Source organism: Prinia subflava, chromosome Z (assembly GCF_021018805.1).
Source record: "Prinia subflava isolate CZ2003 ecotype Zambia chromosome Z, Cam_Psub_1.2, whole genome shotgun sequence".
Taxonomy (NCBI): Eukaryota; Metazoa; Chordata; class Aves; order Passeriformes; family Cisticolidae; genus Prinia; species Prinia subflava.
The window spans coordinates 24,613-48,685 of NC_086283.1; the positions used below are offsets into that span (position 1 = coordinate 24,613).

At 35.5% G+C, this 24,073-nt stretch overlaps 1 protein-coding gene across 1 annotated transcript in view; it reads left to right on the top strand.

Annotated features, from left to right (window-relative positions):
* Positions 1-2,869: 2,869 nt before the first annotated feature.
* Positions 2,870-24,073, top strand: part of FSTL5 (follistatin like 5) — a gene marked incomplete at its 5' end in the record, with an annotated part of 198,631 nt that continues 177,427 nt past the window's right edge. The window contains one exon of the mRNA XM_063422000.1: positions 2,870-3,118. Coding sequence (XP_063278070.1) covers positions 2,870-3,118 — 249 coding nt within the window. The remainder of the gene's footprint in view (positions 3,119-24,073) is intronic.

Below are 24,073 nucleotides of genomic sequence, written 5' to 3' on the forward strand. Positions count from 1 at the left end.
TGCTAAAATTTAGGCTATAACTTAACACTGACTGAAAGCTTCAGATTGTATCTGGAGAAAGGATCCTGCTTCTCTTCAGGTCAGTGGGAATTTTACCACAGACTTCAACTGAAGGAGTCGCATATGCAGTGATGTATGCAAATTTATGTATTGTTTTAGAATAGTTAATGGTGTAAAATGAAGACATATATAAAACATTTCATAATAAATACGGTTTTTCATTAGGGCAGAAAAGTTGCTTGTTTATTGCTGTACATAATTGGTACATGTTGACAAATATATAGAATGTAAATTATTCTCCCTTATTTGAAAGAAGGTGTTTTGCATTCAGGCATCAGATTCAATTATAGTGCTAAGATGAAGTCCCAAGAGAAGTTTTAAATGAGTTCTATTTTCATAACATACAGCACAGTACATTTTTGAGTCACCACACACCTCTCAATAATTCAGAGCAGTTGTCAAATTGAAATCTGAGATTTCTTTATCTTCAATTCAGAAAGCATAAATAATATGGTTTATGTACTTTGTCCTCAAACAGTAACAATTCCACCACTTCAAAGAAGTTCTTAGATTCTGCAACATGAATACATGACCTGTGCTGTAAAGCACACTTGGGTATTGCAAAGCTTTATTTGAGCTTAGCTTTAGTATAAGGAAATAGAGAAATTGGGTCTGCATTAATTTCTGACAGAGGAATACTTTCAAAAACTTCTGGGAAAATTTTAATGTTGAATTGGGTTTTCCTGTTTCAAGTCATTTTGGTGCATGAGCAGGTAAACCCAGTCTGGTCTTTACATGTTTATAAAAATCAGTGTGCCTTAGTTATGTCAGCCATACACCTGAGGTGAATATGTAGTCCTCTCAACTTTGTGCTGAAATTGTTATCAAGTAATATAGTGAAAGCATGTCATTAGAGCCAAATTTCATGGTTGTGTGCTTTCTGTAGTACATTTGTCTAGAAAATCTGTGCTGTGTGAGAAAGCAAGAAATCAAAGTAGTCTAATCATGGTTGTCTAATGGACCCATAGGTTTCAGAAGAAAAAGTGGTGAGAAAAAGTGGTTTATTTCTGCCACTGAAGTGAAGAACATAAATTCTCAATGGCTTGAAGAAATGTGTGTCAAGCTATGATATTGACATGTTAGCACTTCACTATGGAAAATTAATCCAATACGACCAAATTACTACCAAATTACTACCAAATTATGCATTGTGATTTGCTTCTTCATACTATTTTTGTATGGATTAGGCAAGGATGGATTCAGCCAGGAGGTGAGGATAAGGAAAGTATTGCAAGGAATTAGAATACCAGGTGTTTGTTCTGGATATTAGGAGTACAAAGCGAGAGAATAAAATTAAGTACCTGTGAAAGGCAGAGTCTGTTCCCACATTTGGGGACATTTTAGCATTTTTATACATATTTTATGACACAATTATGTTATCAGAAAACCTATTTATTGGCAATTGCAATTCACAATTCTGCTTTCATTTTCACATCATATAATTTCTCTTGCCAAGAAGTCATATTTAGTTCTACGGCAGTCAAAATAGAAACTGGCGATATAGTAAGGAAATATTACTGTGCACAGAACTTCCCTTTTCACCAAGAGATCTGCTCCTGAAAACAGTGCTCATCTTATGTGGTGGCAGCAGCACAGATAGGATTGAAAGCAGACACATGCCTTTGGTGACCTCATGTAAACAATCCATTTCCTTATTTTAGGAGCAGAAGGAACTGAGGTTGTGGCCAGCAAAAATTCCTCTATTTCTACTGCAGTATTCTTAAAGCTCTGTTTGCTATCCAAATCGCATTTGTCATCATTGAAATACCACTATAGGGTCATGTGACTCCTTCTAGCTACCATTCACTTGATATATCAGTCCTGCTCTTCCATGGTCTGATTCCTGAAATGTCATTGTAATGCCACCACAGAGATTTTGTCACTTTTTGTTTTTAAATTCTCTGTACTGATTCAAAGCCCCGATTCAGCTCTGGTTATTCTCATGGATCAGTCTCAATGTGTGAATGTCTATTTTATCTGGCTGTCAGAGTTCATCAAGTTTCTGGAAGATGCTATTAATCAGATGGTTTAGATTCAGGTAGTCCTGCAAGGACCACAGAGTTAGATTCAATCCTTCTGGGTCCCTTCCTATTTGAGACATCCTATGGTCTAAATTCTAGAGAATACATTGTTCTATTGCGTGCAACAGTATAGCAATCTTAAGATAACAAACTTAAATATACATTTAAAAAGCAATGATTTGCTATGAATTTACTACGAATTCTAGTAACTCTTGTTACTGGATCTTGCTCTAAATTACAGTTAGCTTATGACAATGATTAAAAGTATAAAGGTCATTGTTACAATTTGACATGAAAGAACCGCACGAGGACACGGTGATGATCAAAGCAGGAAAAGGGATGGGTTTATTTACAAAACTCAATTTTATAAGTTTCCAAAGATGCCTGTGGATTGGAGGATGGAATCCCACCTCTCAAACCACATTGGTAAAGCCAACTGTCAATCAACTTTCTCCGCCTACCTAAAAATGTAAACAATGAAGGACTGTTAACAAAACAAGGCTATTGTTTATAGTAGAAAGTGTGAGAAAATAAGAATTCTGACTGCAACATGAAAGACAAATCAGAAGGCTTAGAAAAGTCTTCAAAAACAGGGTGACAGGTCATGATAAAGAGACTAAATTTTTTTAACATCAGGCTGACCTATGTTTAATATTAGTCAAGGATGTAACGGAAGACATAGTAGACATGGACTTCATCTACTCAAGTCAATCCTTTTTGTATCTTATGTGCAATTAAGCAAAATGTAGTTATTAAATAAAAACTCTTTTTTTCCCTCTTTTTCCAAGGGTATCTTGTCCAGGATGGCCATTTTGGATCATGTGAGAACAAGTACTGTGGCCTGGGCCGACACTGCGCTGTGAACGGGAGGACTGGCCAAGCTGAGTGTCTGTGCATGGAGCGCTGCAAGCCACATTACAAACCTGTGTGTGGGTCTGATGGAGAATTCTACCAAAACCACTGTGAAGTGCACAGGGCTGCCTGTCTGAAAAAGCAAAAGATCACCATTGTACACAATGAGGACTGTTTCTTTAAAGGTGAGCATGGCTGAACAATAGCTGGAACATTGCTATCGGGTATGTGTTTTCAAGCTGTTCAATTAAATCTCTATAGCGTCTGCACTGAGTGTACAGTGAATAAATCACTTGAAAAATTAATACAGTAAGTATTGCAGTCCAGAGATACCTTACGGGGTTTTTTCCCTTTTGTTTATACTCAATGCTCTTGGCAATCACCCCTTTTTAACCTGAATAAACCTGTTGTCTCTTAGAAACTAATCTATGGCAGCTTGCCTTACAAATGTGGTTGCTGACCTCATTCATCTAAATGTACTTAAATCCCAAAGCCTGAAGGATATTAATCTTTGTTGCAGGAAAAATGGAATTTAGGATTTCAGAGCGATTTTGGAAGGTTGCAGGACCTGTGCTCATATTTGGTGTTGAAGCTGATAGGTCAGCAGCTATTCACGTCAGCAGTTATTCATGGCTAAATGGGTCTTTCTTGCTCTGAATTTGGATAATGAAGGGTTTACTTGTGTACTCAATAAAGCATGCAAGATTTTTAATCTTCTGAGTACTAAGAGATACCAGCCTGATTTCTGAGAGATACACCTTATGCTAAGCATTTTATGCTGACAGTGTCACCAATTGCAACATGCTCCTTTTTTTGTATAATCTGAGCACACCTTGCAGGTTTCTGGAACTCTGCCAGTGCAGACTTTGAATATTTGTGACTACTTTGAAAGATTTTGAGTGTGTTTTCACTGGCTAAGAAAAGGTGAATGTCTTTGGCAGGAGTGGAAATTTTTTTAATAAGGCCCTTTTTTATTAGTCTTTCTAGTGTTTCCTGAAAATATGATAAGTTCAGCAACTTCATCAAAAAATGCTGAGGTGCAGGTATCCATAGGTTAGACTGGTGGTGTGGAAATCTTCTAAAAGGAATACACATACAAGTAATAATGAAAGTTTAACTTTGTTCAAAACTAACTGTGTGCACTGTATAAATTGATATATCATCACAATATATAGGCCCGAAGTACCTAGCATGTGTTCTGAGGTAGTGGAAAATTAAAATGAGATTCTAGGAGTATAACATATAGGGCTTGTAGGGAATGGTTTGTGCAATAACAACAAAACGTGAATGCTTCCATCTTAACAATCACAATCTCTTTTTAAAAAACTCTGATGATGCAGTATTCTGATAGAAGTGATAGTAGAAAATCACAGAAGGTTAAATTTATGGGGCTAATTTCAATTCTTTAGTATGATGTATAAAACACCAATAGTTTCAGAGCATGTGTGGGAAAAATTATTGCATCGCTACATTTTTTCCCCTTAGAAGAAGATTTATTTATGGAAATGAGACAGTACTTCAGGTAGAAATATAATCCAAAGGTTGCCTTAAGTTTTGGTAGCTCATCTTTTTGTTTTAAAGTCACCATGCTTCTTTTACACTTGTAGTTGTGGCATATGTGAATAGTGTTCAACTTCAGACACCTAATTTAGATGCTGGATTAAAAACGTAAAAATAGGTTTTTCCTGTAGTCAATTACAGTCTTCAGTAAAGAACTAGGTTACCTGAGTGACTTTGAGATGCCTTCTGAAAACTGTTATTTATCAAGATAATCAGGTTCTCTAATTTGGGCTATAACTACATGCCTGAAAATAATGTAAAATATTTAATTTTCTTTCTTCTTTCTCATCTTATGTTCACTCCAGTTGTGTTAAACAGATGAAATGGGGATAATTACTTTTATTTGTATTATTTCACATATATGGGCCTTATCAATCTCAATTTCTTCTGTGTTAACTTCACCTGCTTCATTGCTGTATTAGAAGACAGTGTAGTTAAAGCATTGTTGCTTTTTGTGACTATCTTCCAACATCTTCTATCTTTTGTAGCTGTCTTCCGACATCCTCTATATCTTTATGGTAAAGGAGGCAGAAGATGTCAAGCTATTTTTATATTATTTCTTTCTTTTACAAAACATTTCTAAGCTAACCATTAGTAGATTGCCTTCAGTAAAGCTAAAGGTTCTGTCAGTTAGAGATCCAAATATTAAAAAACTTATAGGAAAAGCTCTCAACAGTGCTCCTCCTGGATAGAGAAGGGGAGCCCCATCACTACTGATGGTGTCAGAAGGGCACTGCCACATGTCCTCCCTGTTAGTTTAGCTGACATCCTCTAGCACAAATGGTCTCATTTCAAGGAGCTGTTTCTGAGACCATAAAAATTCAAAGAAGGTCAGAAAACAAATATTATGGCACTTTGTTTAGACTTTCACACTAGTCTGAGCTGGGGCAGGGTGTGAGTGGAAGGAGTGCCTACAAGATACTGTTACATGACAGGATAGTCATGACTATATCATGACAGCAGTTAAGTATTTTTAATTTGTGGTTCATTGCTAATCATTGATTTTCAGATCAAACTACTGTGTACTTAGCTGCCCTTTTTTTTTTTTTTTTTTTAGTGTATTTTATCTCTAAAAAGGTCATACTTTAAGGTTTTTGTACTTAAAGTCCTCATACTGGGTTCTCTGTTCTCTCCTCTTCAGGGGGAAATATTTCTTGATGCAGAAATTTTAAGTTTTAGATTGGGTACGGAGCTCAAGATGAGAGAAGCTGAGAAATACACCTTTTTAAATGAGTAAGCTTACCCAAAAGTGCTAGTATTCTGTGGCTCGAGAATAAAATTTTAAAAGCTAATGTTCTATATAACCAATTAACATTACAACAGTAGCTAGGTAGCTATAATTATTTGAATAATACATCTTGTAACGAAATGATTTATAGTTGAGCTCAAACATCATGAGTTCTACTTAATGGTTTGAAAATTGCCCTTTTAAACACTTACATGTTAAGCAGAGTTTAAAGGCTGCCTTGCTAAATGAGAGAGATCTTTGGCTTGTATGTTGAAACTCCATTAAAATCACTGAGGAATGTATGCCTTAGCTAAGCTGTGCATAGAACACAGAAAAAAATCATCAAGTCCTTCACAGCCATTTCTAAAACATTTGATAAATACATTTTGAAGTAGTTAAAGCTGTGTCAAAGTTGTACTCTGCTAACATGCTGTTTTTCTAAACTAAAACTTCAAACTCTGATCCATTATCTGCTTTTTATTGTAGCTTATTTATTTCCAGATTCATTGGACTACTTCCTTTCTTCTTTTTTTTTCCGTCTCACTTGCTATCTTTATTTCTTCACATCAAATTAAATCACCCCCTTGTACTGGTTTGAAAACAAAACCAGTGGGACTCCAAGTCAGAAATGCAATTTAATAGAGAGAGAAGAACAAACAACAAAAAGGGTAAAAATAAAATAAGACAGATGCAATAGTACAAAGGACCACTGACAGAGTCAGAATGCAAATGTGACACCCTGTTGGTCAGGGTATTGGAAGCAGCCTGAAATAAATCCTCCTGGAGTGACAGATGTAGCTCTGTTGAAGTAGAGACGATCCTCAAGAAAGGGTCCAGTCTTCCTTTGGGAATCCAGTGGAAACAGGCTACTTTGGGGTGCCTGTGTCCCCATTTTATCTGGGTAGGGAATGGTTGGCTCCTCCCTGCTGGGTGGTGCATCTCACAATGGGATGATGTAATGTGTCATGTCCTTGGTGAACCTTAATGGCCCATTAACAGAAGATATCCCCCAGAGGGGGAGATGAAGTTGATGAGAGATAAGAAGGCACTGCCTTATCTGGTGTTATCAGGTGTCCCATTAACAGAAGTCATCTGCCTTCTTTCCCCCCTAGAGTTACAAGAGATAAAGAACAATATCTCTGAACTGCTTTCTACAGGTGAAAATAGAATACACATTTTGGTTACATTTTTCAACCCAGGACACACCTTTTCTGATATATGTGTGGAATACATGCAAAACAGTAATTGAAGTTGAAATTTTTTCCTTGATGTTTGAGACCATTATGCAAATGTTACATTTTTCACAAGGATCAAGATAATGGCCATACCAAATTAGAAATTACTTTTCCTCCACTCCTATAATTATTCCCTCAGTTACTCATTGGCACGTCATGATGCATCAGACACTGAACGATTTTTCCTACTGGCTTGGTTAGATGTTTAGATGCCAACTGTGACCCTGAGAGTTAGTCAATAAATGTCTCAATTTCTTCTCATATAAAAGGAAAATTAATTCTACAGAGAAGCTAATTATTTATAATCCCCTTTTCTATGAATTTCAATTAGAAGTATTTTGTATACTTGTAGTGTCCTCTGTTTCTGTCAGGTGAAGTCCAGTGTCCTGTAACTGGATGTTGGAGAATGAAAATTTTGCAATCACTTTCAGAGGAGCTCTCAGGCCTCAACAATCTAAAAAATATAAAATATTTAAGGTTATTCTAATAAAGCAAGAGAACTTTTTAGAAAATGCTTTGTGATCCTGTGATGTAAGGAACTTTCTAAGAATGATATGCATATTGAGGAGCAAAAAAAGGAAAAAGAGATGGTCAAGTGCCACTATGGTGTGTTCAGTGATGGGAAGAGGAAATATAAATGATGAACTAAAGGAAATATTAATGACAAAATTCAAAGTTCGAAGCTTAGATTATTCATTAGAACTGATGTTGACCATATGAGCTGGGAAGTCTGACATGCTTGGTGAGTTAGTAGTCTGTGAAGAGTATGAGCACGGGAGCATGCCGGGGGTAGGTGGCCTCTGCATGCTCTCTGCTTCCAGTGTCCTGGATGTTCACATGCCAAGCACTTGGTGTTTCAGAGCAGCCTCTGCTGGGTGTAAGAAAAGCCATCAGAGCGTCTGACTCGCGGTGTGTTTGACACTCTTGACTAACCCCTCCCTGGCTCTTGCAGGCCATACCTTTAACAAGCCCCAGAGGATGGGGATTCAAATGGCCTAGAATTATTTTACTTGGTCTCCACCCTTATCTTTATTCTGTGAAGTGGCACTGTGAAATTAATGGCTTTGTGCAGAACTTAGAAGGCTGGAAACATTATTCTTCAGCTTCTATAAAGTTCAGTTAGACTCACGTGGGACATCGTACTAGGTCTGAATGGCATTCTCAGGACATCAGGTAAGCTTCAGTTATACTTTTTTTTTGTGATCACTTCTTTGACTGCATTTTCCTAAACCCAGGCCAGTCAATATAAGTAAGAGATTAGAAACTTTCCATGACAAATTCATCTTGTATTTTCTATGCACTTTGAGCTTCTTGTATATTTTACATTATATTTATTTCCATACAGTGATAACCTCAGTCATTATGACAAATGGCAGTTTGCTTGGAATCTTCAGGAATGTAGTAAATACTCCTATATACTTTGAATTTTATAGAATATTTGTAGAATAAAATTTACTTCATATGTAAGCTTGTTGAAGTAGCTTCTGTGAAATCCTTATGATATTAACGTTATTTTAATCTCTTATCTTTCTTTTTTTTGTCTCATTTTCTGTTGGTGAATATTTTCATCTGTTAAGAAGTCTGAGCTTCAGATTCCTTACTACTATTACAAAAATATCTAGATATCTAAAGACTGCTACAACACTTGCTTTTCCCCTGACTGTTCCTGAAAGACAAAGTAGAAACATCGGTTGGAAAGCTTGCTCCCAATACTAAGCTGTTCAGGGCAGAAGATAAGAGCTGACTATGGACAAATTCAAAATAAGTATGAGCAAACTGGAAAAAGTTCAGAAGGCATTAGCAGGAATGACCAAAAGTAGTAAATGGCTTAAAAAAAAGATGTGAAGGCATCTTACAAAATCATCAGGGCAAGCTAAGAGTGGATATGAGTAGGCTGCCTTGTATTCCAAGAAAAGAAAAATTATGAAATAAGGAAGCAGCAAAAAACTCAAAGCAAGCTTTTGTGTTTGACATACGGCAGATCCTGTGAGTAAAAGCTACATAGGCTTTGAGCAGCAGACTGTAAATAGTAAGAGAAAGCCTGTAGGCTTTTCTTTTTTAAAGAGGGCTGGGGGAATTAGTTGAAGTGAACGAAATGCTAACTATCCCACAGAAAAGATCTAGGATGCCTGTCTAGTCTCTATGGTGACTTCCACAGGATTAGTTCAAAGATGGTAATTTTTAAATTTTTTGTTCATGTTTGATTTGTGCCCTAGGTGGTCTTAGACTGCTTCTTAAAATATCATCACATTCATTTAGAAGCACTGACATTTATTTAATCTTATTTGATGTTCATATACTTCAAACGCAAGCATATAAATCTGTCATCTTAGTGTCACTTCTAGAAATATTTCATCTTGTCTTTTATATAAATCTTAAACACATTATTTAGGTTTGATCATTAACCATCTTTCAAAAGAAATTAGGATATATTAATCTGAATATCAGTCCAGAGTTTTCATTGCAAAAACTTTTTTCCAAGATGTATTTGCTTTTTTACTTTGGCTCTTAGTTGGCTTCTCTGTTGAAGTTCTCAAAAACATCATTATTACACTCTTTCTGAAAGGCTGAATTTCTGCATATACCCTTAAGTTTGCTACCAATAAAGTATCCAGCTTCAGTTGTCACTGTATGTACAACACAGGCTGTAGAGTGAAAAAAAATCGGAAAAAATCTTTCAGAACTCAAGATTTCTGCTTGATCTTAAAATGTTTGACAGCACATAGGAATTATTAGATTTAGAATAATAATCCAGCCTATGATCTACATATCTTCACTTTAATGAAACACTTAAGAAATTAATATTAAATCCTGAATTCATGCAGAGATAACATTAGTAATTGCACATTCACAGGGTGGTAAAAATCACTGTTAATGGCAGATGTGCCACTTCTTTCAGCACTTTGTTGGAAAGTGATCCTCTATCCAATAGAAAACTGGATCTTTTAAATACCCCTTGAAACCATACTATATTTTAGCACTGTTCCTCTACTCTGCTTTCCCCATACAGTTCATTTTCCTGAGTTTCATTGCTCAAGAGGTTTGGAAAACTGGTAGGTTTTCCTCCAACATCTGTTCAAGATTTGCCTCAAATGTTAAATCTCTCTTAAATTCCCTGATATTGCCTTAAATTGCTTAAACTAACTGGCATGCAAGGCAAACAAATGTAATATCTGCTACTAGATCTGCAGAGTGAAGCTAAATTCAAGATATTTGTGAGAACATGCGTATAAGAAGCTTAATTTAAAAACTAAAATTCAACGTTCCCTGCTTCACCACTGTTGGTGATATTGTGTCCCTTTGCAACTAGTCTTGACCTCTATTTTCTTTTTCTTCCTTTGCATTGAATTCATGCCTCTTAAATGTGTGATGGGGCAATGACAATGGAGCAACTCCTGAAACAAGTTATGAATGTAGGCTTGGCTTTTATTGCCTGGCTAAAGATATACTGCAAAGACATCTTTTATTTTTAGTGTCTGGAGCAGTCCCAATCTTTGTATATCAATGCCTTCAATGCTGGGAAAAATCTATTAATCAGCTCTAACCTCTTATGTATTCTACATTCATATAGTGATGAAGAATTAGTGTTCTCTAGTTTATCTCTGTACAAACTTAATGAAGTTTAAAATTTCTTGTAAGGTCATCACTGCTGTTTGATACCACACAAAGAAATGGGTCTATGGACATCACAGATTTTCACTGGTAGAAAATTTTAAAACTTTTAGTTTTTCCACTAATGATGTTGAATCTGTTCAAAGAAGCTGTATTAACCTGAAAGCTGCATTCTCAAGTCTCTGCCAAGTCACTGAATCAGACAACCAACATTGTAAAATTTTCTTCCTTGGAGGTATTAAAAACCTGACTGGATGTGGTCCTGGGGCAGCAGCTCTAGGCAGCCCTCCTTGAGCAGGGGAGCAGCAGCAGATGATTTTTTATGGTTTCCTTCAACCTCAACCATTCTGTGGCTAAGCATCTCTGAAAAAACATCCTCACTTATACACCTTCAGCCTGATTTTGAGGAAACAGGATGTAGCTCACAGTGCTCAAATTCAGCCATTAGTTTCTGGTACTGTTGGGGAGGAATTGGGGAGATCAGAGGAAGATAAACAGAAGCAGAGTTCTGGCAAAATGTAGTCAGTGGACAGAGTTCTACTCGTGACCTCCTTTCAAACCTGGTAACTTGGGCCTGTGGAGAGGGCAGTGCCACTCAGAGGATCAAATATTCTTTGCTATCCTGCTTTTTAGGCCATGTCAGAAAAGTGTTAATGTGTTCCCAGCAGTACAAGGATTGTGCAGCTGTGGTTCAAATCATGGCTCAATTCCTGTGCTCTAATAGCCTTTATTGAAACTTTGGGAAAAGGCAAAAAAAATCACCACACAACTTATTTTGTGACATTCTAAAGTAAATATTGATATTGCCTAGTATTGAGGATAGCAAATGTTTTTAAAACTGGAAGAAAACAGGTTATTATGCAGTAGTGCATAATATAGTCGCAAAACAGCTGCTTGTACTTGAAAATAATTAAAGAATGATTTTTTTTTACTGTCAAATTGCTGGTATGGGATAGGGAAAATTATTATACAATAAATCAGCTAAATGTTTTGTCATAAATTTATAGTAAATAAAGGAAGCCTTGTATTTAGGCAGACATTTAAGTGAGAAACATAATTTTTAAGTTTAGAGTAAACACAAAGTCTTAAACTACTGAACATTGGTTGTTCTAATGCAAACTTTAAAAAAAATTTAAATTAAATAACATCAGAATGATCATTAAGTCTTGTGGGAAATTATTCTGATGGAACATACTGTTGGCCTTTAAAAATCATTAGCAATTGGATACATATACAAGGCATTGGCATGATATTTATAATTCAAGTTGGCTAATATATAGTATACCAACTTAAAAAAAAAAAAAACATAGCTTCTTTTACAAAGTCTGAATAATCTGAAGAGAAGTAGGCATGTAAAAATGGTTTTTAATTTGTGGCTCTAGTAGCTAATAATGGGTGGGGTAAGTAAATTTACACTGGATAAAAACTGTAAGTTAAAAGCTTTCTCTTGTGGTTTGCCATTTACTCTCTTTTAAAACAGGATAGTTGGTGGGGTTTACAGTAAATTAAACTAGAAATTTAACATTGCCTTTTCAGGGTTATTTGCTTGTTTTTAGTGTGTAGCACCCTAGTGGAACCTGGAAAATGAATTTGGTTTAAAGAAATTTACATGTAATCTACTCAGTTGACAGTAGCTAGTTTAGGCAAATTGTCAATACCTGTAAATATTTTTCAACTCTGTTTTTTTCAGCTTTCTTGGAACCTAATAGTGCAGAATATAAGTAATGAAATGCAACAGCCAGATGCTTCCATTACATTTCTTAGTAGATTGGTACCTAGATGATTTCCAGTTTTTCCCTTTGTCTCCTCTTGTGACTACAAAACAAAGCAAGCTTCCTGCCACGATGCTTGTGATGGCAGCTATCATGTTATTATGTTTTTAATTTTTAAAGTTGTGGTATGAACAAGAATTAGAAGCAAGCAGAAAATAAGTAGCCACAAGGACTTTATAAAGAGGACTTATACTCTGTCAATTTTTTCATAGACAGGTAAATAATTAACATGTTTTTGATGAACATTGTATATATTCTATTTAGTGCTAGGGCTTGGCAGTTTTGATTTACCTTAGTTAAAAAAAATTATAGTACTGTAACCAATTTTATTTATACCAGTGTAACTATGTTTTTTAAAATATTTATACCGCTGTAACCAATAACAGTTTATACTGTTACTTCTGTAACAGAAAACACTGCAAGCAAAAAATAGTAATTTAAAGTTTGACAGAGACCTATAATTAGTGATTCAATTACAGCACTTTTTGTCATGGAACTGTTGATTATTCAATACTCCTTTTGACATAAAGTGCAACTAAAGTAGATTATGTTATCAGACTTTATCCTGAGATAAAGCAAATGTGGTTCATATTTAAATTTGTATATAATGACCCATAGACTTCTCCAGCTGAAACTGATTTTAAAATAAGATTAATTTCAGAAAATCGAAATAGGTAATTTTTCCCTAATTCTAATTTATTTTTCTTCTTGTTTGAGTCTGAACTTCTTCTCCCTTTTGCTGTCATTGAAACCAGAGCTTTGTTACTGACTATAATATTTTACATGACATTTATAAAATTTGTATTGTTCAAAGTTTTTACTTTTTATGAAGAAACTAATCTTTCTCATTTGCCTTAGCAAATGTATTTCTCCTGATACTCAAGCAGAGAGTAAATAAAATTTGATAAACTGGGTTACAAAATCTGATTAGATCCTCTAGCTTTCTCTTTATGTGGAATGGTAGTATGGATTTAATTTAAAATTGTTGAAAGCAAACAACAGAAATAAAGGAAAACGGATTACAGCAAAAATAAGTTGAACTGTAGCCCTAAGAAATAAGCTAAAGTAAAATGATACGAAACTTCCACTAACTAAGACTGATGTTTTATATTTTTGCATGTTTTTTTATTGGCTTTTGGGTACAATTAAATCCTGAACTATATACTGCCAGGAAAGTTTGTTTCCCTCAGGGCTGGAACAGATGGTGGACATTTTTTTTTCTTCTCACCATTTAGAGACCAAGTCTGCTGAATGTCTACAAGAAAAAGTATTTATGCCAAAGAAAACTGCTGATGTTGGCTTTAAAGCTGTAGCATTCCTGGCTGTATTGGCTAAAGGGTTGTTACTAAGAATCCTGGTAAACAGGCAGTGCATTGAAGTTTTGCTATTAGCAGTGTTTTAATACAGATTTTAGATCTGTCTAATAAAGTTTGTACAGAATAGAAAAGGTGCTATTGACTAATAAACCTGCAAGTTTTCTCATAGTATTCAGCCTGTTTGTCAGGATATTTCACTGTGCAAGGAGGAAGCTATGAATTAGCATTTCCCAGTTATCACTTTGATAATTAGAATAATAAAAATTGAAATGCCTGGAGAATAGCACAAGTGTTCTTAATCATGAGCACTCCGTACTCTTAATCCCACCTGGATAATGAGAAAAAAGCACTCCTGGGATCTAGTAAAATGGCAAGCCTTGTATATCACTAAAAAAAGTATGAAAGGAGAAAATATTCTTGTGGTGTTAAATACTAATTGTGGTCAAGAAGTTTCATTAGTGCTTCTGAATATAAGACAACTGCTGAATGGATCAGTTTTTTGTTATTTTCCTATTCCTTCTTCCCTTTTATACAAATCCTTGCCATTCAAACAGAACATAAAGATTTTTATTGGTCCCTTAAGATGCAAACTATAGTTGTACAATCATCATTTTAGAATATGAGCTCTGTGTGCTCTTAGAGTTGCTGTCACTTTATCACAATTGTAGAAGCATCTTGAAGTATATTTGCTTAAGCAGATGGTGAATGGCCACACTGGGAATATATCTATCTTCTTTACTGTATGATGAAGTTTTAAAGCAGACATTTTAGCTATGGTAGTTGGAAAAACATACTTTTGTGCTAAATCTTGTAGGAAAAAAAACCCCAAAGTGATAAAATATTTAAAAGCCCCTAATAATACTAAGTACATGGAATTTGTTTAAATTAGATAGTTGAGTGAGCACAACTTACACGTACAATGTATAAGAATGTTAAGGCTTTCTTTCATTTTTACGTCTTATAATTAATTTTTAAAAGGAAATTAAAAATTATGTGTTTCAGATTTTTGTTTACAGAAAATCCCAAAGTCCTAAGGATTACTGTGGGACAGGGAAAAATTCTAGTTTACATGGGAGTTTCTCTAACACTATCATTTCAGTAATCTCAGGATTTAATTCAATCCTCCCTACTGAGTCTAATGAAGATTAGGTTCATTGAAATCAGTCAATTGATGAATGTTTGTTATATTGCAAGCATGAAAGATGTAAAAGGGAGCCCAAGGGAGAGAATACTGGCTTAGAAGTTTGAAATAAATAAACCATTAAAAAATCAACAAAAACCAAACAAAGAACTACACACACCCCCTCCCCCACTGCCCCAAATGTGAGAAAACTGCTGAAAACACACTATTTGTACCAATAGTGTGATGTAAACCTGAATGTTGCTCAGAAATGGTCTCAGCATTTGCCTGAAACATAAATCTTATTGATTTGGCAAACATCACAACTGGTTGCATCCTCACTTATATTGGATGGGGTTTACCTACTCTGTATGTATGGAAATTTATGTCACAGTTTAATTAATTTTTAAAATATTTTCTTTTAGGACTCCTTTAAAATATTAAAAAGTTTACAAGTGTTCTGAAATTGTTGATGCTTTTTAAAAAATAGAGTTAGACTTGGTTTGCTTATGTCCAGTACTTGTAGAGAATAGGTAGTTGAAAAAAAGTGGAGAACAGAAGAGACTCCTATGACATTTCATGTGCTTGTTGTGATGGTTTGGGGGTTTTGTTTGTTTTGCTGGGTTTTTATGTGGTTTTTTTTTTTTTTTGTTGTTGTTGTTGTTGTTGTGTTTTTTTTTTTTTTTTTTTTTTTTTTTTTGTTTTTTGTTTTTTGTTTTTTGTTTTTTGTTTTTTGTTTTTTGTATTAATATTCCTTATATTGGACTCTGGAAATAAATAGACATTTTCATTAATCTTTTGCTCTCAATGAACTTGGAATAGGGTTTAGTCCTGCTGCTATAGGCATCAGGAAGAATACATATGGCAATGATAGAAAGGCATAAACAGATTAAGTCACGAGTTAACAGTTGACAGAGGGACACACAAGTACAAATGAAATAGCCAGTTATGAAAGCTTAAAAACTTGATTCATTTTTGTAGTTCACAGATAAATCAGTGTAAGTCTAAGCACTGCATGTATAGCCATTAGAGTAGTCTTGATATTCTCTTTGTATAACCAACCTATATATTCATATATTACTTTGACATCAGTTAAAAAATCTCCCACTTCACTCCAAAAATAGTGTTGAGAAAGAAAGAGAAAATTATTGCTTCATTTGTTTGACTGTTTTACTCTATAGGCAAACATTATTGGTAATGGTGGCAATGAAGATATTTTAAGTCTCATGGGATGTGGGCGTGCATCATAATATTTCTTTTTCATACCGTGAATGAAGTGTAGACCGGGCCAGTCTGTGGTGCCTGTTTTGCATACTTGCCTCTGGAAGATGAAAATCTGGGTATGTAGACTAAAAAGGGTTATTTTCTTGAACAATGCTGTTGTTTAGATGATCAAAGGGCTGTGACACCTAGGATGCATTGTAGATACATTTTCAGTCTATATGTGCTGAAGATACTTTCCTGAGTTGAATACAAATTCTTTACAAAATATTCTGGACCTTGCTTGAAGTTAAAGACATTTTTGAAGTGTGAGTGGTGGTGCATCATAATGAGATAACACAAAATGTTCATGCAGAGTTCACCTGACGAAGCTTTGGTATTTGCAGTATTTAAATACTCTTTTATAATGCATTATTTAAGGTGTTGCGTTTTCAGTGCAGAAGATTGAGTAAGGTATTATTATTTGTAAAAGACACAGGATAAATCAAACAGTAAAGGAACTTAATTCTCTGTCTCTTGTAAAAGTGAGTGAGTGTACATAAGATTACAAGTGAATATGAGATAACTTCATTTGAATGTAGTAGCCCTTTTTATTGTCTTATTGAACTGGTGGAAAAGAGGATATTGACTTTGCAAGGAGTTGAATGAAAATGCAACAAATTACTTGTGGAAGTAAAAACTAAGAGGAATATTCTTGAAGATTCTTCCATTGTTGCTTAAAAAAAATATTCTAAATGCCAGTTCTTTTTTTTTTCTAGTTGTAATAGTGGCAGAAAGTGAATGGACAAAGGTTTTCTTTGTGTAGATCTAGTAGATGCAAGAGTACAAAACCAGGATGATGAATCCCCACAAAATGTAGAATAAGGCCTAGTAATTTCCTAGAAATTACATCAATTTAAATTTATTTACAATCTTTATTTATAAGGAAGTCATAAAAAAAAAAACCAGCTTTTCAACAAAAAAAGTCTCTATAAAAAGCTATGTAGAATTGAGAGATCTGTCTCTTTCACTAAACCAGATGTTATTATGCAGATGATACAGTACAATCACAATTTTAACCAATCAAGATGGAGTTCTTTTGCTAAACTTTGAAAAACAAGATTTAGTGAAAAGAGGATAAGGTTAATTACTTGAATTTTCTCTTTAAGTTACACTTCTTTATTTTTTGCTTTGCTGTACACTGTTAGGTTGATTGGTCACTTGCAGTGTTGTAGTGTGTGTGATTTTTTTAAAAAATCTTTTTTTTTTCAATATTCCATGTTATTTGCAACAATTCTTACCTCTCTTTACTTACTTGAAATTGCTGAAAGACTGAGAAACTGAGATACTAAAATGGAAATAAGAGTAGAGTTAGTCCTTGAAAAAATCAAAACCCATCAACAGAACAAAACCCCCAAGACAAGAACACTCAACAAAGAAAAGAAGCTGTCAGGCTGGAAATCCTGTCAAAATAAATTGTAAAAAATTGATTCTACAGGCGTTTCATCATTTTCCTTGGCATACGAATGTTGACTACTCCCGTCTGTGAATTGGTTGGCCTTGTTGTCTCCAGTCCATCAGTCTTAAGAGATCAGTGGTACTCAGACATGCTATAAAGAGCTCTTCTGATCTGAGGTGTTGGGAAATAGAAAGCTATCAGTGTGCAAAATAAAAGCCTTCACAATTATCTCAATATTTTTTCTTCATTTTTCACTTACTGCTTTCCTAACTTCAATAAAGCAGGAAGGTTCTCTTAACTTGATAAAATGTACCTCGACCAATTGACTTGCATAGATTATTGAAAGCACAACTCCTTGTGAATACTCCAAAAGTATTTCTGAATGCTGAGATGAGGCTATACACAACTTGGTATGCTTTTTTTCAACAAATCACTACGTTTTGAAGTTCAAATTAGCACATTCCTAACATTAAATTTTTACTGTGTGCTCTCTAAATACTCCTAAAATCTGAAGACTCTGAGAATAATGGCTCGGGCTTCTGAAGTGTAGATTCTGTTACCATTGCCAGAGAAGTGAATCGTGTTCTTCCCTGTAAATTCTCGTGTTTATTGGTAATGAAAGAATAGTGATGTTTTGCAGAGTGTGTAGCTCAGGTAGAGCGAATAGTACTTTGTTATAGAGCACAGGGACAGAGATTTCCTGAGGAATTCCATTTCCTGTTGACTTTATATGTCTCAGTCTACTGGTATTTTTTTGGGTAGGTATATTTTGTGGCTGAGACAGTCCTAACTTGGAGAATTTTTCTGCATGAATGACTCAGAGGGATTTAGTCTCTCCTGAAGAGGATGAACATCTGTTAGGTGAAACTTCCATCTTCCTTTGTATTTAAGGTAATAAAATACAGAAGAGATATTTACTGAGTCTGGTAATTCTGTTGTTCTGCTTTGTTTTGCATTCTGAAAACTGCATCCCTGAGTTTTTTTCCTCTTTTATGTGACAGGTGTGACAGTTGAGACAAATTGGTGTCACACCTTTCAGTGTTCTGGTTTTAGGTATTCAGGATCTGCTTGGTCTTTCTTGAGGTGTCCTCGGTCAGTTTCTCTCTCGTCTCTTTCTCTGCATCATATCTCAATGTCTGTAGAAGGAATTGTAATTCTCTGAGATTTTGATCCTTGTGGTTTTACCTGTGGGGAGCTAAACACTGCAGGAAGTTGTTTAGAAAATTAACTCAACCCTAGCCAAAATCAGGACACAGTGGACCCATTTTGCTGTGTAAATGCTAAGGTTTTAGTCTGTATCACTTCTTATAGTGCAGTAGCTGCTGAAGTCTGGGTTTGCCAGCTTCTTTGAGTCGGTATAAAACTGGTGAAGAAAATTCTTAGTTTCTGGTGTGATTTAACCCACAAAGACTGTAAATAATAGGTCCATATATGCAAATCAGTAAATAGCATTAAATTAATGTTTATGTATTAATACATATCAGTATGTTTACAAAGACACACTGGCTGTGAAATTGTGTCTTCAATGAAGGATGATTTGTTATTGCTAATTGTGCACAATTTTTTTAAAGTGTAGAGTGACAACTATGTAACCAGAAGAAATTGGTAGTAATAAGCCAGTGATCAATGAATGTGTGCTTTTACAGTCCCTTGGACCTGCTAGGGAGATGAGATGCAAACACTAAGAGGAAATTTTATAGGGAACTCCCATGAATATTTAAAACAAACAAGAAGCAAACAACCCCGAGACCCCGAACCAATGAGTTTTAGCTTTGGAAAAAAAATTAAATGGTAAAAAGCTTAGGTGGAGTAGGAAAAAATGTTTCAAGTAGTTAAAGAGGATAAGAACATTGCAATTTATACGTGGAGAGAAGAGATGAGATGAAAAGTCTTAAAAGCTCTTGTGGTTCTTAAGGGAAGAATGAAAATTATTTCATTCCTTTTGCGTCTTCTCTCACTTTCCACTTTTTCTTGCCATCTCAGTGTGGAGAAGCTGATACATTTTACCTTCCTCTTAGTAAATATCTGTTTGTTAAAAAAATAATTTTCCAAATGAAGGATTTATTTAAAGGAACCTTGATGGGTTTTCATGGTGCTTCTGAGATTGAATTTTCATCTGTTTAATCTCTGCAGGGAATATTTTCATCAGTATGAACACTAAATGACCAGTTCAGACTTGCCTATGGAAAACAGTTCCTTGATTACTTGATAATCCTCTCTGCTGATAATAAAAAATGGTCTGCTCTGGGCAGCATTTTAAAATGTTTTGGTGATCTGAATTTTCTTGACTGCTAATAAGATGCAGGAAGAGACATCAAATAGCTTTGGGATACATCTCAAAGTACAGGCATTTAACAGTGGTTTAACTGCATTTGCAGGCAATAGCACTGTTTTCTTAATAGCACCATTTTCTTAAAGGTAGAATCTTATTAACTGAGCTATTTTCAATTTCCTCCACTGACATACAGTATCAACTCTCATAGACATCTCATACCATTATGACAATCATAGCAATTCAGACAGTCTAATAAATATACAGTAATTTTCTTAATTCACAATTTAAAAACAATGTCTTCAGTCTTCCACACAAGTTTTTATGGGCTAATTCATAAATTTGTATACATGTCTGTAGGCCTTTTGCTGTCTTACTGTACTTTGAGAATGCACAAAAATTTGGTTGTGATTGCAAATCCAAAAATGTTTAAATTTCAGTTGAGTTGCTATTGAAAAAAAAAAGGAAAAAAGTTACATTCCTGGTAAATTATCTGCTGCTTAAAAGTAATAAAATATCTGTGGCTAACATAACACAAAGTTTGTCTATAGATAGATACACATACAGTGCTACTTATAGCAAGGACAGGATGGTGTGGCATTTCTGATTAAGGCCTGATACGAGAGCCATGTCAGTCTTTCAGCTGACTTCAGTAGGTGCTCGAGCAGCTCAGCGTTGTGTTAGACCACTAAGAACACTGACCAGTTTGAATGACCAAGTTAACTTCACCTTGCATCTTCAATTTATGAACCTGTAGGATTGAGCTGGATGTTGTGTACCGAGGGTCACGCACAAGATAGAAGAGATAGAAGAAAACTTCTGCTGCTGTGTCATGGAAACAAAATCATTTGCATTTGCCAGTGTGTAACAACTTGTGCAGTTTTTATGAAGGCACAATATTTCTTTCATCTCAATTTCTTCTGCTGGAAATAGGAGCAGTGTTCAGTGGTCTGCCTGAAGTACCACTCTGCCTCAAGTAACATCACTATTATATTTCTGTGCTACTTTATTTGCTAATATAAGAGAATAATGGAAATTGCACTTATCCGGTGGAGTTACATTAGTAGTAGTCAGTAGAAGAGGCATGTAGCGTGGCCAGAAAAGACAGGTTGTTGGGGGAGTGTCTGTGTGTGTACTCACTCTCCCTCTCTCTTTCTCTCCCTTTCTCTGTTTTTCATAGAATCACAGAATGGTTTGGGTTGGAAGGGACCTTAAAGGTTGTCTAGTTCCAACCCTCCTGCCAGGGGCAGGGTTACCACCCACTACTGGGTTACTCAAAGCTCCATCCAGCGTGACCCTGGGCATTTCTGATTGCAGTCAGGTGTAATGTCCTTGTGTCACTGAGCAGGTCTGCTTTTGTTTAGTCCCTCTGTGGAGCACACTTTATACACTACAAACTCCACTACTGACAATAGTCTTCCTATAGTTGCTTAACCAGATACCAGCTATCAACCACCTCTACAAAGTGAACGTGAGGCCATCAAGTGCCTTTTTTCACCAATGTGTACTTTTTCAGAGTGGACTTAGAAATGCCGTATTTAAATGCCTCGTAATAAGTCAAATTAAATATCTGAAATGGTCTAAAGAAATGTGCATGACAAATCAGTTTTGCTGTGCACAATATGGAATTCTAATGCTGAACTAGAAGATGATTTATGGTTTTGAAGTAGTAAGTTTGTACTCAATAAAAAAACCCCCTGAATTATGAACATTTTTGATGAGACAGGTGCTCAGTGCAGTGGAGTATGCACATGATCTAAGAAAGGATTAATACTTCTCTTGCCATACTGACAGCAATGTCCAGCAGGGGGAAAAGAGACTGAAAATGAAGTCTGAGAATGAGTGTCAGTGATGGATGAGAGGAAAAATCCCTTAAGAAATATAATCAGAGTTCAATCAGGAGCAGTGGATGAACCTGTGACTCAGGCAATTCTAATGCAAGTAGTTGTAAAATAATATATCTCTGTATAAATCAATATGAAGGAAGAAAAAAGCATAAGGCTTAAACTCAGAAAAATAGGGAAGTAAGACATTACAAATAATTTCAGATTTGCTGATTGCAACCTGCAGTACTGTTCATTCTGTGAACACAGCATCCATGCCTTGAGCAGGGAAATGGACTTTGGAATCTCAAGAAAAATGTTGTCTTACACTATAGCTTGTGATTGATGTACAGAGTTGTTCTATATTTAAAACAGGGTTTTGAAAGATCAATTTCTGAGCTCTGAATCCTTCATGTGATCTTTCAAAGAGGAGGAACAATGCTATTTTGACTAAATAGTTGAGAGAGCAGTAATGGTGGAGGTATGATGTTCCTTGGCAGATCAGTGAATATAAGCTCCAAGAGGAAAAGCAATTGCAGGGAAACTACATGAGATCTTTAATTGAATAACCAGTCACTCTCTGTACACTACCATAATCCTTAAACTGAAATTTGTGATTTATATACTAGTGATTCTTTCAATAAATTAATTAGATAAAACTCCCTTGTGTTCCTACCACATTTAGCATAAAGAATTTCTGCAAGTATAATCTGCTTTTGTGCAGTGCTGTTTGATGCTGAATGGCAAAATGGAATACATTTTTTTTGAAAATGGAATACAATTTTTTTTATGCTTTTCACTGTAGTTTAGACAAGGGAGAAGTACGTGTGGTCACAATTCTTGCATAATTTTTATATGGAAGTTACTAATGTTCAAGCATAAAAACATACTAGGCTTTAGTACTAGGCAGATCTTTTTGATAAGAATTTTAATTTTATGCATGGAAAAATATTGTTAGACATGTTTTCAGGAATAGACAAATTTATGACAAATATTTGACTAATAAGCACAAGATATGCAAAGTATATTTTGCCAACATCTATTTCATATTTTGTGGTACATTATGCAAGGTGAAACTGTTAACTTTTGTAGTTCGAGTTAATGATTCTCATAATTTCTAAATCATTTATGAGCTGCAAATATCCATAATAAGTTGGCTGAAGACTCATTTTATAAATTTGAAGGTACTACTTGGCTTGAACTGGGGATCAGATGCTTGGATTTTGCTTGCTTAGTGGTTTATGACCTGAAGAATATTACTTAGTTTATGTTTCCATATGGATTTTTTTTTTCATCACAGCAGACTTAATGATTCTAAAGAAGGTTGAAAAATGAATTTACATGGGTTTTGTGATGATGTCATGAAGAACTATTATAAAATGTGTTTGGAGATAGCAAAAATAGCATTGCATAGGAAGTTTAATTCTGTGTTTTCTGCTTAACAATACAGTCTACCTTACTGTTTCAGACACACTGTTTTCTGTCATTTGTATGCTTTAGAAGGAAAGCTTTGAATTTTGTGTATCAACTTCATTTTTTTATCCTTTACAAAAATTTTCTCAGTTTTGTCTGAACCTATTGGTTAACTTGCACTGTTACATGCTTAGTGGAAGTTAAATTTGGCACAAACTAATCTCCAAAGATTTAATGTGAACAGAATGTGCTGAAGTCCAGAGATGGAAAGTTTGCACAGATATCTATTTTGTTATTAAGTTTCTGCTGGAATTTAATTAGAATAGAGGACAAAGCAGTAGGTACCCGTGCCACTACTCACAGCAATATAGAATTATAGAATGTTTTGGAAAGGGAAGAGACCTTAAGATCAACTAGTTCCAACCACCCTGCTGTGGGAAGGATGCCATTAATGAGACCAGGTTGCTCAGGGCCCCATCCAACTTGGCCCTGAACACAGAATCACAGAATGTGCTGAGTTGGAAGGGACTCACAACGTTCATCAAAGTCCAGCTCCTGGCCCTGCATGGGACAGCTCCGGGAATCACAACATGTGCCTGAGAATGTTGTCAAGTCATTTCTTGAACAACATTGGTCTTGGCGCTGTGACTAGGCCCTGGGGAGTCTGTTTCAGTGCCTAACCACCCTTTGGGTGGAAAACCTTTTCTTAATATTTAACCTAGACCTCCTCTGACATAACCTCAGGCCATTCCTTCATGTCCTGTCACTGGTCACCACAGAGCAGAGATCAGTGCCTGCCTCTCCCCTTCTCCTCATGAGGGAGTCATAGACTGGGATGAGCTTCCCTCTCAGTCTCCTCCTGGCTGAACAGACCGAGTGACTTCAGCTTCTCCTCATTAGGCTTACCTTCAAGGCCCTTCACTGTTACTCCTGCCCTTCCTTGCACATTCTTTGATAGTCTAATGACTTTTTAATATTGCGATGCCTAAAACTGCTCGCAGGATTCAGGATGGGTGCAGTGTAGAGTGTGGGAATCCCCTCCCTTGCCCAGCTGTGCCTGATGCCCCCCAGGACAAGGTTGGCCCTCCTGGCTGTCAGGGCTCAGTGACTCAGGTTCAACTTGCTTTTGA